Source organism: Sciurus carolinensis, chromosome 12 (assembly GCF_902686445.1).
Source record: "Sciurus carolinensis chromosome 12, mSciCar1.2, whole genome shotgun sequence".
NCBI lineage: Eukaryota > Metazoa > Chordata > Mammalia > Rodentia > Sciuridae > Sciurus > Sciurus carolinensis.
The window spans coordinates 71,906,473-71,922,925 of record NC_062224.1 but is presented as its reverse complement, the minus strand read 5'-3'; the positions used below and the strand labels follow the sequence as shown (position 1 = coordinate 71,922,925).

Here is a 16,453-nt window from a genome sequence, read left to right as displayed (position 1 = left end):
ACAGAAACCCAGATTAGCACCATGGTCTCCAGCAGAACTGCAGTTTTTCTTTCCTTTTTAAAAACTCACATGCTCAGTCTAACTGTGAGATTCTGGCATATGAAAAAAATTCATTTTACTAAGGGATTTGAAGAATGTTTACTTTTGGAAAACATATTTAGTTTACTATTTCCCATCCTGCATTTCCTATAACAATGCTGTGTTTGAGAAGAATCGAAGTTTCTTAGCAATTTAATAGGAAGATGCAAACAGAAGATAGTCAGGGTTGTTTTTATTTGGGACACTATGGTCTTATAGCTGAAAATCAAGTATTACGTATGCTTTTAGAATGTTAGTGATTTACTTTGAAAATCTGAACTAAGGGGGACAAAAATCACAAAGAAATACACAAAAAAAGTCTTTGCTACCTAACTTCATCCTTTAAAAATTAAGGCGTAAATACATGGCATCCTGTAACACAACAGGAGTGAGGTCTGTGAATCTGAGATGATTTAAACTGTATGACAATTCAAAGACAGGAGACAACTCTAATGTACAGATAAAACTCAAAGTGGCAATAGTAGATCATACTCCTGGCAGTTAATGGCACTGACTCACTAGAGACAAATCTGGATCTACTTAAAATGTCAGGTGTGTAAAGTAATGAGTCTTTGCTTAGTAGGAACCCAGCAGAAGGAGTCTTCATGGTCCACTTGTCAGTTGAGTATATATTACTGCAAGTCTGTTAAATAAATGAGTATTTAATACCTGTTGGATGAAAAAAAAATCCACGTACTTTAACAACTTGACTCACTTTTTTGGTAGCAAAGATAAAATTCAATCAATGCAAATAGTGAACGGCCTTTTGTAGCAAACAAAACTCAGACTGTGGTTAAGTATAATAAAATATTTCAAATACCTAAGCAGGTTTATGAGAGAGAGAACTTTCCAGAAGGAAATGGAGTGACTTTAATACATGTGACTCTGATTGCTTCTTAGAGAACTTGAACCTTGTTATAATACAGTCATGGAATTCTTGAGTGAAAAGAGGACTGCACCCAGTCAATCTAATTCAGCTACAGGAGAAAATAAAAATAAATAAGAAAATGTGGCAGAATAGATCATAATGAGATAGGAATACATTTGTGAGTCAACTATATTTACCAATTTTTTTTCTAACTTCTTTTAGGTAAGAAAATGTTTCAGAGCTTACAGACCACAATTAATTTAACTGCATGAATTAATGCTAATTGTCAAAAGATTGTAATTTTAAAAAAATGTATGTTCACCTTTATTGTTTATTATTTTAATGTTTAGAGGGACACATTTAGAGTAAAGACAATGACTGCTTATAAATAACAGTCTTAAACATTGTTTTATTCTTTCTCTTTTTTGTTGTATCTTAATATAGCTTTCTGCCAAAAGAAAAAAAAGCCTAAAAAAAGTCCAAGACATTCTTTACCAACAACTTCATTTTACAATACCGATTTAGATCACTTTTTTTCTTTGAAAAACAAAAGAGGTGAAAATGGTTTTATAAAACTATGTCAACAGTGATTTTTGTTTTTTTTTATGAAACATCTGCATAAAATAAAATGTACTGAAGAGAAGCAATTGTCAGTTAATTAGAATACCAATTCATAGTATTAAAATAAACATTAATAAACTGCAATATTTTGCAATCATGTTTGTATACTGTGTACATATGTGCACTGTAAATACACCTATATGCACACGTCATGCATATCTTCAGCCTACTGTTGAAACTTGATCACCACTGTACAAGTTATGAAATCTATGTGTTCAAATGCTAAGACAATTAATTGGCAAATTTTAGTTAGCAAAGAGTTTTCCTTGAAAGCAGTGCCAGATAGTTTAAAGTAAGAGCAAACAAATTTGAGGGGAATACACCCTGAAAAATTGTACTTGGGGAAAAGAAAGGAAGGAAATGATTCTAGCACATAGTTGGGTCAATATCAAATATAAAGAAAAAGTACAGGGCTGGGGATACAGTTCAGTTGGTAGAGTGCTTGCCTCACAAGCACAAGGCCCTGGGTTCAAATCCCCAGCATGACAAAAAAAAAAAAAAAAAAAAAAAAGTAAAAAGTACAAAGAAAAAAAGTCAGATTGTTAATGTAGTCATGCTCAGCCTCTCTTGCATAATTTGAATAGTACAGGAAGAAACCTACCCATTCACTTAAAAAGTTTCAGTACAATTAATGAATCTGTAGAGTATAAAAGAATGGTTTCATGAGGGAGCAGAGGAAATATCTTACCACTTTTTTAAGGAGGTATGAATGGATGCTTTGGGGCATATTACCTGAAAAATCATAACTACATAAAAAATATAAGTCTATGAGTTTTATATCTAATAACCATTAGATTTACATTAAAAATTGTGTTTATTTTCTCCCACTAATTTTAGGTACAATTAGAATATCAGATCTACACTGTAAGGAAACATATTAATCATAAGGACTGAATGCTGATGGCATTTTCTATAGGAACAAGGGGGTAGCTTGGTATGTTGCTGCTTCTCTACTTTGAGTGTTGATCCATATATTCTGTATAATACTACGCTAGAATATAGAATACATTAAGGAGTCTGTAAGCCATATGCAGTTAAAATGTTAGGTGTCCAGTTAAAATGACTTTCTTCTGTTAGTGGAAAATATGAATATGGGATTTTGGGGGTGGTAGAGAAGATAAGTGAACATCTCATAGGAGCTGCTTAAGAACATTTGTACCTGTCTGTGATGGCAGCAATTAGCATTCATAAAGACTGCAATATTTAATTAAGGAGACCCTCTTTACCAGTTTGGTATATATACTGTTCTTCACTAATGCATCCATTAGAACAAGGTAAAGTGAAAAACAACAGTCAAGTTCCAGAAGCTTGCAACCAGTGTTGCAATGACCTCATTGTTATCAGTGGCTCCAAATTGAGCTTTTCAAAAATTATAGGATTTTAAAAGATTTTCAGGCAGTGGTATTAAAACAAAACAAAAACTTTTTGAATAGACCTTAGAGAACAACATACTATTACAAAGAAATTTTAAGACCTGTATGTAATCTCCTATTTCCTCTCCCTAATACGTAAGTAGAATGAACATTTAGGAATAAAAAAATCATTAAAAAATGGCAAATTTCTAGTGATAAACTTGTTGAAAGTAATCCTACAACAGGGATACTTTATTTAGTATGAATGTTTCAAAAGAGCAACTCAACAGGTAGTCTATAGTCCTCTAAACACCCTGTCCTCTTACAATATCCCTAGAAAAAGAGATAATTCTTATTTGGCAAATCACAAAGGCTTTCAAATGGTAGGCTGAACTTTCCCTTCCTCATTGGCAAAATTTTGTTTAGGGGATCACCTAAAAAAGGTCTGTTACATGCATAAACCTTCTCCACTGCTATTAATAACTCCTTTTGGCTGGCAATTGGCAAAATTTTAAAAATCTTATTAGGAAAGATCCTTCACATGCGTTATTGCCACCTTTAATCAACCTGTAGAGGCCATTTAATAATAATTATTAGTCCTTAGTAATGAAGATGATTACAAATGAACATTTTCTAAACTAAAAGCAATTTAGGATCTCTGATGCTATGAAGCAAATGATTCAGAATTAACTCAATAATAGATGTAAAATAAAAATGAGTTGTTTTACTTAAAGTAATAGCTTAGATCTTAAAAAGGTTAAGGCCATTCCCAGAAATCTGAATTCTTGGGAGACCTATTTAAATCTTCAAATAAATTTATTCGATTTACTCCAATGATTAAAATTTAAAAATCAATTTACTAAACTTGAGATGATCTTAAAAAAATATCAGCCTTTGGGAAGAGAGGTAGACATCTGGTGAATAGAATTTATAGTTCAATCATGGTGAATTTAAAAAATACATTTTCTTTCAATAATTATTTTATGTTCTAAACAAGGTGAAATTTATATCTGCATTAAAGTAATGTTGAGGGCACTCTGGTGTTAACAATGATGAGGTTTATTTTTGTCACAATGTCTGAGGCAAGCATTAATTGCTCTTTGTCAGCTGTGGGACTTGATACTACATTGTCCAAAGATAGAAAATTAAAGAATTTCACTGTTAGAAAATCCTTAAAAGAAAGTCAAATTCAAGGAATATGAAATGGCCAAGTCTGTTAGAGATTTACTTAGAACTCCACTGATGGGATGATAGGAGATATGATCCTTTCTGGCCTATCTTATTTATTTTCCACATTTTTTATTGGTATAGTCTATCCTATTTTAGAACACAGTACATGTGCTCACCTCTGCCTGGGCATCATGCACAGACAAGAACTGAGCAAAGCATTAGAAAGCATTGACATCTGAGATCAAAATAAATAAGAGAAATGAACTTCATACTTAGAACAGTTGGAAATTACTGAAAAAATTTAAAGGGTATATGTTTTCACTTTAGCACCATGAACTGTGATGGAATCCTTTTCTAACACGGTAGTAGGACTATGTTCGGTTAGGAAATAGAGTGATGAGTCTGAGGCAATGTAGATTTCTGCTTCAAAACCAGGAACTGCATGGTCATTTTAGAACTATGGGATAAGTGAATGAAAATTGTAAAATATTTCTTCTTTGCTTTTCTTCTTAGGCAGATTTTCCTGAACTGGGGTTAGTAGTTGTAGGAGTGCTTTTTGATAGAGGAAATCCCAGTCCCAATCCTTTTGGCCTCTGCATGGCTTGAATTGGCTCAGAGATCCCCTTGCCATCTCGTCCAAGGCCTGACCCAGGTGTCCAGCCCATATTCTGAAGCATTCGGTTTCCAATGTTGTTTTCTAGAATTGGCTGGGCGTTTTCACCTACAAATCCTGAAATGAGAAAATGACAGCATACTTTAGTATGGACACAGGTGAAGATCTCCTGAGGCCACAAAAACCATGTTCTCTGTTCTTTTGTTTGTTTTTGAAATAAGGTCTCAGAAAGCATCGTTTATTCATCTTTGGGTACCTATTTTAGTAGAGGAATCAATGGAAGAAAGATTTCTCTTAGAATTTCAATTCTACCATTTAGTAGCAGGGTAAGCTATGTAATCTCTCTGGACTTCTGTTTTCTCATATGTAAAACAGGCATAATACAACATACACTGCTATTGCACACGAAGGGATGAGATCATGTATGTAAAAGAAAATCCTCTGAAAACCATGAAATACTCTACAAATGGGTTTTTATTATTGTGTTGGCCTCATGGATGTCTGAAAATTACTATTTTGCCCATATCTTTCATTTGTCCAGGACCTTGACATGCAATAGAATCAAAACTAACATCAAACCAAACCAAATAAAAAACACAACTGATAACATCCTGAATTCCTAGGAATTTATACTCTCCTGATCCTCTTCTCGTCCCTAATTATTCAGTCTGTTGCATCCCTCCTTCTCTTTACAGCTCCATGTTTTCAGGTACACAGAATCAGGTAAAAAGGGAAAATTGAAGGAAAAGAATACTGAAGATATACATCTTTACAACAGTCCTTAAATCTCCTTAAAGATCTACAGGATGACTTTTGTATATATATACACCAGCTCAGTCCTGGGTCTAGAGTATTTCTGCTCTGAAATGTGCATAGTGTCTTCTAGACAGAGATTGAAATGGGCACCTCAATACTCTCAAAGGTTCATGAATCAGACATCTCCTTAGTATCGACCTAATCCTTTCTCCCTTCCACCTCTTTCACATAAATATCGATATTCTCTTCCTGACTCAGGATTATGACAGTAATTTCTTCCCTACTTCTACATTCTTCCACCTGAAGACAAAAGTGCTGGGACTCTCTATTCTACTCTTGTGATACTCTGTCAGAATGGTAGTACAAGGCACAGATCTTCAAGCATCAATAACAATAATAATGCCCTATGGTGCATCATACTGTAGTAATGTTCTATTTCCTGGCCTGGTTGGTGGTTACACATATGGCCAAGTTAATATTGTCCTTAAAACTGCAAAACACATTTTCATGTGTACTATGGTACATTTATTTCATATAAAAAAAGAATTATCAGTGTTGAACCAGTGGTGTATACCTTATCTGGTAATTTGTATGTGGCATTCTGAGTTGCAAAACAAGGAAAACTGCAAAGTGCAAGAGACAAATTTTAATAATTATAACTCTTAATTACTGTGGAGTAATCATCAATTGATTATGAAGGTCCTTTATTAAACATGTGGTATTCTCATTCATTATATAGTTTAGGATTGAGAATGTTAACAATAATAATGTTTGTCACTTGCTAAATTCATTACAAGGAGTAAGAACTGGGTTACCACAATAATCATTTGGTTTTAGACTTATCAAATGGAATCATAGTTCATTGAAACAAGTACCTTAACATGTAGCAGAAAAAAAAAAATCTGAGTACCTGCAGTTAGAATAGCAGTGACTGATGTAAAGAAAAAAAATTTGACTAACATTATTTACTGTTTGATCAGGAGTTCTTGGTTATAAAAAAAAAAAAAAAAAACCAAGAAAAGCCTTTATATCAAAAATCATGCTAAGTATACCAAAAAACCAACTGAGTTTTTATTTTGAAATTATGATTATGGTGGCAACCCAGACAGACCTTGAAGGTGTGTACATTTTCTCACAGCAGCTGCTGATCAGGTATGCCAGGGCAAAGAATGCTCTAGTATTTTGTATACTATCCCTGATTTTTCAGTGATTGCCATGAGTTAATTTAATTCTGTCCATAAGCTAAAATCAGATCAGAGGTCTAATGCTGCCCTTGGCTACACATCTGTTTATTTTTGGTACAACAGCTTGCAAAAGTTCAACCTCGATTTGGTTAATATTTTTTAAAAAAAATGAGGCCAATTTAAAATATCTATACAGATTGCTAAATGATGATCAATTTTCAGTTACAAAGTGAATAGCAAATGATAACAGATTCACTGTGATATTTTAAAATGCTGGTGTTTCAAGTATCAAGCCTGGGGGGTGGTCACTCTACTCTCAAGCATGTAATTTTATAAAAGTGGAAAAAAATTCATTCCCTCTCATTTATAAAAAAATGTTGGTTTCATTTCTTGTTTTCCTAAAGTAAAATGAAGCAGTGTCTTATACTTAGAAGAAATAAAGAAAAAAGGACATTTAATTCCTCAAATGCTGTCTTTCCATATAGAAACACAATCTTAAAAAAAAAAAAAGAAAAGAAATGGATACTTCATTTTTTCAAGGAAAATGATTCTACAGTGAGATCCCCTGTTGGTCTCTCATCCTTATTTTATGAGATTAAGACCTGGGAGTGGAACCACTCAGTCTCAGCACAGTATCTACCACAACCATAATTTCCTTTTCGTTTGCTCCTGGCAGTGCTAAATCCTTTAAGTCCTTTCCTAGAAGGCTCTCCTTCTGCTTGGGCAATTGTAGCAAAATGTAGCCTACTAACCCTTCTGCATGCTCCTGCTCCTGGGCCCTGCCTGCTGGATCTCATATCTATTACAGCCAAGTCAGTCCTTTCCCCTCAAATCTTCCAAAGAGTACTGTGGAGGGCAATTCACTTGCGTAATTGGCTCAAGAGATGAAAATCTTGTATCGGCCTCTCTTAGCCACTAATCTATCCAGCTGACTGCAAGCCTAATTGGCAGCTTGTTTAGTAATTTGGCTCCGAAAGTGTTGTATTGATGTTGGATCAACAGCCAATAGAAGGGAGGTGACACATGCTGCTTCCCATATAACAGCCAGTGGACTCCGCCTCTGTCCCTGCCCTGTGTTCAGAGGCAATTATAAGTTCACGATCACTCTTTCTTCCCTCTTCTTTTCCATATTACTTTACAGAGGGATAGAGCTATTATTATTGTTAGCTATGTTATTAAAACTGTGAGTTACAACACTGTACTCTTCTCAGAACACTGTACTCTTCTCAGCAATTTAGGGACATGGATTTTTTCATGATTGTTAAGAACTCAAGTGGTAGCATTAACTAAGCACAATTTGAGAAGTGAGAAAGTGGTTGTCAAATGTTTTATTTCAATTGCTAATACAAAAAAGCCCCATTAATTCAGACTATTCTGTATTTCATCTGTAATGTCAGGCATTTTTCATTGTGACTCACTGAATAAAATCAGTTTGCATAACTAATTGCTTAAAAATACAATACACTTGCTTTGTAAATAATGGAAACTTAATGCAAAACCAGTTTCTTTTTCTTTTTTTCTTAAGTGATGAAAACTTTGAATGAAAGATATGATCTGTTATTGCCTTTGGAGGAGTGAGTGTTCTTAGGACTAGATACTTTGGTTATACAGGAATATATTTCTTAGAGAATGATTATGGAATAAAGAATATGCACTTTCACAAAACTAAGGCTTGCAACAAACCTGTATAGGTCTCAAAGGTACACAGGGATGTTTATTTGCTATAATGTAATCAGGACCACCTATGGTTGGTCTACTATGTACCAAGCATATGGTTCCTTGGGTTACATATGTAATATCACTTCCATTTACTTATAACAATGGGCAAGGGGGATTTTTTTTTTTTTTTCCAGTGGTACTGGGGATTGAACTCAGGGGCACTCTACCATTGAGCTACATACAACCCTATTCCTTTTAATTATTTTAATTTGGAGACAGGGTCTCAAGTTGCCAATGCTGGTCTCAAAGTTGCAGTTTGAGGCAACTCCTGAGGCATTTCCCCAGTTTCTGGGATTACAGGTGTGTCCACCGTGTTAGGCCAAGGAGGAATTTTTAATGGTCCTCGGAGAGATGAAGTCACATAATGACACAGCAAATAAGCCAGAATTCAAACTTTGGTTAAGCTTATTCAAAAGCATACACATACCTTCCAGTACCTCCATTGCCTTCCTATGACACATTTTAAAATATGTGAATTATAATAGTAATGTCTCTCAACTTGTATATGGAAAATATATAGCACATAAACACTGACATCTTTGGATAAATGAGAATATAAAGATGCCTGCAGCCCTTAGGAATTACAAATGTTTTCATACCCACCATTTTGATCTTCCCTATTACCATGAAAAGTAGGTATTATTGGTTCATTTTATAGATGAAACCCATGTTCAGAAAGGTAGTGCACCTGCCCAAAGTCAACTAGCTAGAAAATGTCCCAGTAACAACTTGAACTCAGCACACTTGAGCCCAAATGTTACTCTTTCTGTTGAATAAAAATTAAACTCCTCTAATCAATAGTTTCTATTATATCACATCTTCTGCCACGTTTTTCCAATCAACTGAGGTTTTATTCTATTCCAATATTTCCAACTCCCAGAAAAATTACTAATCTACAAAAGCATGAGAGGTTTGACTAAAGAGACTGTAATACCTCAAGATTCATTCTGCTATAAATTCAGCTACACTAGTTTTTTTTTTTTTTTTGGCTACCATTTGAATTGTTTTAGTTGTATTTATTTATTATAAAAAGCATACACTAGGTTTTATTCTTTTATTTATTAAGATCATTCCTGAATTTAACTGTTGACTTTACTCCATTTACATTCATTGTATTACTCAATGCTATTAACCTAGCTTTTTCCATGCATTTTTTACTTCTTGTTTGGCATCTATTGCTTGTTTATGTTAGCTTGATAACTATGCACTTTTCTATTTGTTTAAGAAATTACCTTTAAAAGTAAAAATGCATATCTCATTTATTTCCTCACATTTTACACATTATTTATTGTCCAGAATTTTACAAATTAATCATTTTCAAGGTCATTGCTATTGTCATTATGATAACTTTTACACATTCAATATTAGTTTAGTTTTAAGAACTTGTTCAACCATTCCTTTGTTCACCATTCCTTTATGATTTTTATTCTTTTTTTAAAGCATTCTATTTTCTTCAATCCAAGGTATCAAATTTAGTAATTAACAATGTTTACCTGAAAGTGACTTCTTTCATCCTCACTCTTGGATGACAGTTTAGTTGGACATATAATTCTAGGTTGATTTGGTTATTTTACCTCAGCATTTTGAACATCTTATCCCCTGAAATGTATTAGTATTTTAAAGTTTGCTATCAGTAAAATTTCATTCCTATACAGATTAAATCTTTTCTTCTTGGTTGCTCTTAAGTTCTTCTCTTTGCCTTTGGTTTTCAAGTTTTATTAATGTGTTTAGATATGACTTTATATTTAATATTTTCTGATAAACTTGTACTTTTTAAAGATAATATTAATGTTTATATTTAGTTTTAAAAATTCTATACTGTCTTCTTGAATAATGCCTTCTCTAATCTCTCTAATCTTCCTTCTGAAAATTCTATTGGATGCATGTTGAGTTACATTCTATTGCAAGACCCATAGCCTCTCTACTATATTTTTCATCTTTTTATCTCTCTGTGCTGCTTTTTATTATTGCGATTTATAGTAAAATTCACTGTCTTTTCAGCTGTATCTAATCTGCCTTTAACCCAATCAGTGATCTTATAATTTTCAAAACACATAAAATAACTGTTAATTTCTACTTGGTTCTTTACCACAACTGTCTTTTCCTTTTCCACAGTTATTTCCTTTCATTTTTTATCTGTTGCTATAACTAAGTTTTTAGCTTTGGGTTATGAGATCATCATCAGTAAGATTTTATTTGCAGTGCTTCTTTGTGGCCTGGACTGTAGGCATGTACCTTGTTATGGTTTGGATGTGAGGTGTTCCCCAAAAGTTCATGTGTGAGACAATGAAAGAAGGTTCAGAAGAGAAATGATTGGGTTGTGAGAGTCTTAACTCAATCAGTGGATTAACCCCTCTGACTCGGATTACCTGAGTGGTAACTGAAGAGGTGTGGTTGGAGGAGGTGGGAATTGGGGGCGTGGCTTCGAGGTATATATTTGTATCTGGCCAGTGGATTTCTCTCTCTTCTGCTTCCTGATCACCATGTGAGCTGCTTCCTTTTGCCATACTCTTCTGCCATGATATTCTCCCTCACCTCAAGCCCTGAGGAATGGAGTGGGCCTTCTATGGGCTAAGACCTCTGAAACCATGAGTCCGCAAATAAACTTTTGGTCCTCTACAATTGTTCTGGTAGATCTTTTAGTCACAGCAGCGAAATAGTTGACTGAAACATACCTCTAAATTAGTTCTGCATTTGTTTCAGAGACCATTTTTTTAATGTCAATTTTTTGGCTTAGTGTAATTTTAATAAAAAATTCATACGAGGGCCGCCTCTTGGTTGTAAATCTTCAGAGATATTTTTAAGCTGGAGCCCAGGTAGAAACAAAATTGTTTTCTCCTGTGCCTGTGGGTGGGTTTGTTTCTAATCTGTCCATTTTCATGGAGATTTTAGGGGTTCTGATTTCATAAGCAGCATTATGCTCAGCCTTCAGGCATGGCTCCATTTCCAGGAGGTATACTAACAAACATACCTCAGAGGTTTCAGGATTGGTACATGTGGGTGTGGGGCTATGTAGAACCATGTTTTCTGGTCTTGAATATTTCCCTTACTTTCCTGCAGTTGCAACTATACAACTTAAAAGACGGATTTGCATTTTATTCAGCATTTTCAGGTAGTCTGTAGTTTGACTATTTTTTCATGATTTAGTATTTCACATTGTCAGGAACAGCAATTATTTTCTAGCTTATATGTTTACTGACCTTGTCTACAAGTGTTGCTGAACTGAATGATAATGGAGGACTATTAAGACTCTACTAAAACACAGAACTGAATGGTGGCTCAGTGGTATATATGTCAAGAGATGAAAGATTGCATATTTCCTAGGATTTTGCTATTCATTCAGATGGAGTTTGGCTCCAGAATTAGCAACAAAAGTTCCTTCAGAAAAGCCTGGAAGAGACAAGATAATTGAGAGTGCTCACATACATCCAGTGAGAAAAGAAGAAAAATATAATCAACAGAAAGATAAGTTTGGACAACTGAAGAAATCTAGCACTTTGGAAAGCAGCTTGGTGAGATCAAACATTTTTCATTATGCTTCATATGACTTATTCAAAAACATACCTTTTAAACCTAGTCACCAATTATTATTATTTACAACCTGACTTTACTGCTTTAAATATTTATAAAGACTGTTTTCCTGTTGAAATATCAGTAGGATGTGAGGAAAAAGTTGAAAAATCAAAAAAGCTGTAATGTAACCTCTTGTCAAGAACTCTTACCTGTCCATGGAAACACAGTTATTTTGGAGCAGTATCTATAAAAAAAAAATTGGCATTTTTTTTGCATAACTTAAAATGTATAGGATAAAGGATGACTTTGTACAATGAATATTTTCACTATATTATTTCAACAGAAAGCAAAATAATGACAGGCATTTAGTACTATACAGTTAGTAAAAAATTTTTAAAATGTAGTAGCCACAATATCTCATTAAACATACTTAAATCTTTTTACTATCAAATTCTCAGGAAGCTATGACTTCTACCCAAAAGCAGACCACAGCCAACATTGCTGCTTGCCTTTTAAAAAAGTGTTAGTAATATTCTTCTTATTTTGTTCACTGCTTTTCTTCACCTTTACAGATGACATTTTTCAAACTATAAAATGCATTCTGCTGGCAAACCTTCTTGCTTCAATAGTTCTCAATTTTATAATAGTAAATCTACATCCTTTGCTATAGAGACATCCACTATCTTCTGGTATGTGACTTTGAATGAGGCAGAGAACAAGCTATACATTAAAAAAATCAATATCTAACCTTATCAATATTCATTTTACTTTGTCAATACAAAATACAAAGGCGAAAGAGCAGTAAATAAGCTAAAGCACTGAAATAAATTTAGAGTTCCTGTCACAATTAATAAATGTTCAGCCGATAACACTGCTGGCTGGTCTAGAGCCTTCTAAAATGACTGAAATTATACTTCAATACTAATGTAAAAAAGGGTGAGAAAAAATTTCACTATATTACCAGATAATAAGATTTTGAGTTATTAATTTTAAATCTTTTAAAGATTTTATTATTTATATAAAAATAATACATAACTGTTAATCTGAAAAGTCAAACTGTTATACAAACCCAATCTAGGATTACAAAATTTAAGTGTCTAATTACAATTTTCTGACAGTTTTTTTGTAAACCCCTTCTATACTTGCTACACAATCAAATAATATTCACGTTATCAGTCTTTTAACTCTTCCTATTTCCAGTGTGAGCATTTTTTTCTCTTGCATTTTTCTGGCTAAAGGCAAAACAGAACTGTGAAGATATATCTTAATTCAGTGTTTTTTGTGAAAACACTCATCTTTAAGGGCCTGTGACAATGCTAGACTATTATATTAAAATAATTCTACATGCTAGCTCAACTTCATAAGTTTACAAATAGAACTGACTCCATTATGTGAATGTCTATATTTCAGAATTTGAAGATTATAATTTTCAGGGAAAATATGGTCTAGGATTCATAACCTCATTATCAAAGTGTATTTATGCAAAAGCATTTCTTACTTGAATTTGGATAATAATCTTCACCTTAGAGCTGATTCATTAGTATTAGAAGATATTCTATTTAAAACTGAGGACTTTTAAATAACCTCAATTTCTTCCTCTTTGATAGGAACAGTTATGCATAGACTTGAAAAACTGCATTGAAAATGAGTAATATACTTCTATTATTTTTTGAGTAACTAAAAAAAAGACATTTGATTTCTATGAATTTTATCTTTTAAGTAAAAATCTGGTAATAAAATAAGAATCCTGACTCTTAAGAGAATCACAACAGTTTTGAAATATAACATCTGGAATATGGTGGTATAAATTGTGACAAAAACCTATGTTAGGCTAAAGTTTAATGTTTGTACCTATACTCCGTATAAATGATTTCCTCTGATGTTACTGAATTGTAACGTCAAAATCACCTTGTAGAAATAATTATATTACCCTTTCCTCAACCACTGTGCATTTTCCTTCTCACTTCACGTGTGCTCAGACTGTTTGGACTTGACCCTGATATTCTCTTTCCCATATGGCTGCCACTGGGTGCTTTAGTAGCATTCCTAAGATTGTTCTCATACTGTTTCTACCACTAATATTTGAATCATCATGAAAGAGGATTCAGGGGACCATTCAACTGAAATGGGATGTTAAAGAAACCTGCAGATGCCTTATGAGAGTTCTGAATTGAAGAACTTAAGACATGTATTTGATCTAAAATGTGATTAAATTTTAGACTGATCACATCTTCCTAAGGACTGAATATTCCTTATAAAAGGACACATTAGAAGTATCTAATGAATGTTCTGTATTTCAACATAGTAATAGTGGGACAAATGTATAAAATTTAAGGCAGATAATCCTGGGTTCAAATCAACATATGCAAAAGGACAATTTTACATATATATTTTCACCAGTATGCTCTTATGGAAAGAGCGAAGGGATCAGGGTTATAATGACTAAGGCTTGACACATCTCCTGGATGCTCAATAGTTTTGCTGTTTTAGATAGCTACCCCACTTTTCTGCATTTTAAGTTTATGATATGTAAAGTAATGATAACAACACCCATCTTATGCAGCTGCTGAAAAGAAGAAATAAAATTTCTGGTACATTGTACATGGTACTGAACAAATGGTAAAATTATTCTACACAAATCCTAATACCCTTCATATACAGGCATCTCCTAACTGCAAATTCTGAAGATTCAATAAGGCTAGGGGAGGATGATCAGGTATTATAAGTAAATGTATAATTTTAAAATATAACCCCTTATATGGAACAACTGCATAGGAATGTTCTAATTTTAAGTTATTCTTCAAATTTCTAGTGCTGAACTAGGGAATAGGTTCACTAAATAGACAACATAATCTTCACTTCTTTGATTTCCTTTAAACTCACCACAAAAATTCTCAAATCTGTCAATCAAATTTACCTTTTTTTCTTCTCACTGCTTATTCTTCTGTTACTCTGAATTTTATGTTCATATTCTTTAATTAAAATCACTTTTCTTATAACAGTATCCTCAAATGAAGTTGAGAAAAAGTTTATAAATTAGAATGGTTCAGGAACCTAGGTAACAGGTCAAGGTTAACCCTCTTTGTAACAAGTGTTTAAGTGGAAAACATTTCCTCAAAGTCAGAGTTTGCTGCATTGTAAATGCATTAGGGTTAGCCATGGTTTATTCATAAATGGGTGTTGTCTACATTTTAATGCCCTGTTAGCTTCCTTCTGTCACTGACTTGTCTGTACCTCCCTTACCACTGCTCTTTGCATGAGGTCTTGAGATCCATACTAATCTTATTCACATCCTTCACTACCATGCTTGACTCTTTGATCTTCCAAGAAGACTTCTGCCCCTCTGGTCCGTGGTGAGTTCCCTCTGCTCAATACTTAGTTTTCTCTAACCACACTCTTTATTAGAATGGTATGTTATTAGAATGACATCATTTTTGAGGGAGAAATTAGAGTTTTTTTATTCTAAGATTGATGCTGTCTAAATAAGGAAAGATGAATCAAAGATTGCTGCAGAACTGGGACTAGGAACCAGACTGTAACATTCATATGTCAGATCTCCATCTATTCCAACATGGCGCCTTGTGTTTAATGCTGCTATGATACTTTTTGAATTTTTTATTGGGGATATTTGTTGTTCCATCTATTTATGCCTTATTTTCCCAGTAAGTGTGAAAATTTCTGGAGGCCAAAGATATGGCCTTGAAGAATTTTGCATCCTTTGACACCTCACACAAAATCTTACCATTTGGGCAGGGGTCCAGCAAGTGTTATTGATTGGTTACCTGGAAAATCTACACAAGAAACATGCGATGCATCCTGATACCAAATGCAAATGATATATTTTAATAGTTTCTTGCAATTTTGCCTTTTTTTTAGTGCAAGTGATTAAGAACTATCTATATTTTATTCTTGATGATTTATGAACTCTACATTTGTGCTCCACTCCAATACATCTTTTGTTTTACCTGCTGTAGTAGGTCCAGGCAAAGGTGCGGCTTTTCTTCTCCTTTTGATGTCTCCTGTGCATAAGGATCCTAAATGCATGCTTGTTTGCCTACAAGTAATTATCAGAAAAAACTATTAACAAAGGAGGAAAAAAAATGACACATAAATACACAGCTTGTATAATCTGAACCTAAATCAAAACATTCTCAACAAAGATGGAGCTGCATAGTAAAACCACCAATCTTGTTTATATCGAAACATAATTACGTTTGTTGACAAGCGTTCAGCAGCTAAATGCGCCATCATAAATTGTTACTGGAATGAATAATATAAAAGGAATGCTTTTTAATTTTCAAAACTGGCAATCTTTCTGGCTCAACATAAAATCAAACACTGTTGCTTCTGACAGGAAAATAGCTAAGATTAATTATCTAAAGAGATCACAATATTGTTGCTAGGTTATCAATTGGTTACTAATGCTTTACTGTCAGAACAACATTTATTACAGGAAAAGTATGATCAATTTCTTTTTGGATATTATGCAGCAGTGAATTCTCTTAAAACATTTTAAATAGATAGAAGGAAATAGTGATGCTCTTACAATTCATACGATTAGGATTGTTTATTAGCAAGG

The 16,453-nt window shown here is 33.5% G+C and overlaps 1 protein-coding gene across 2 annotated transcripts in view; it reads right to left on the bottom strand.

Moving 5' to 3' along the window:
- Window positions 1–2,078: 2,078 nt before the first annotated feature.
- Window positions 2,079–16,453, bottom strand: part of Gpatch2 (G-patch domain containing 2) — a 181,784-nt gene continuing 167,409 nt past the window's right edge. The window contains exons 9-11 of one of the 2 annotated variants that reach the window (XM_047520771.1): window positions 15,840–15,928; window positions 12,084–12,118; window positions 4,683–4,819 (exon numbers count right to left, since the gene is read on the bottom strand). In XM_047520771.1, the coding sequence (XP_047376727.1) occupies window positions 12,102–12,118; window positions 15,840–15,928 (106 nt within the window). In that variant the 3' untranslated portion in view covers window positions 4,683–4,819; window positions 12,084–12,101. Of the gene's footprint in view, window positions 4,820–12,083; window positions 12,119–15,839; window positions 15,929–16,453 lie in introns of both variants that reach the window. The other variant, XM_047520770.1, reaches the window with a different exon arrangement.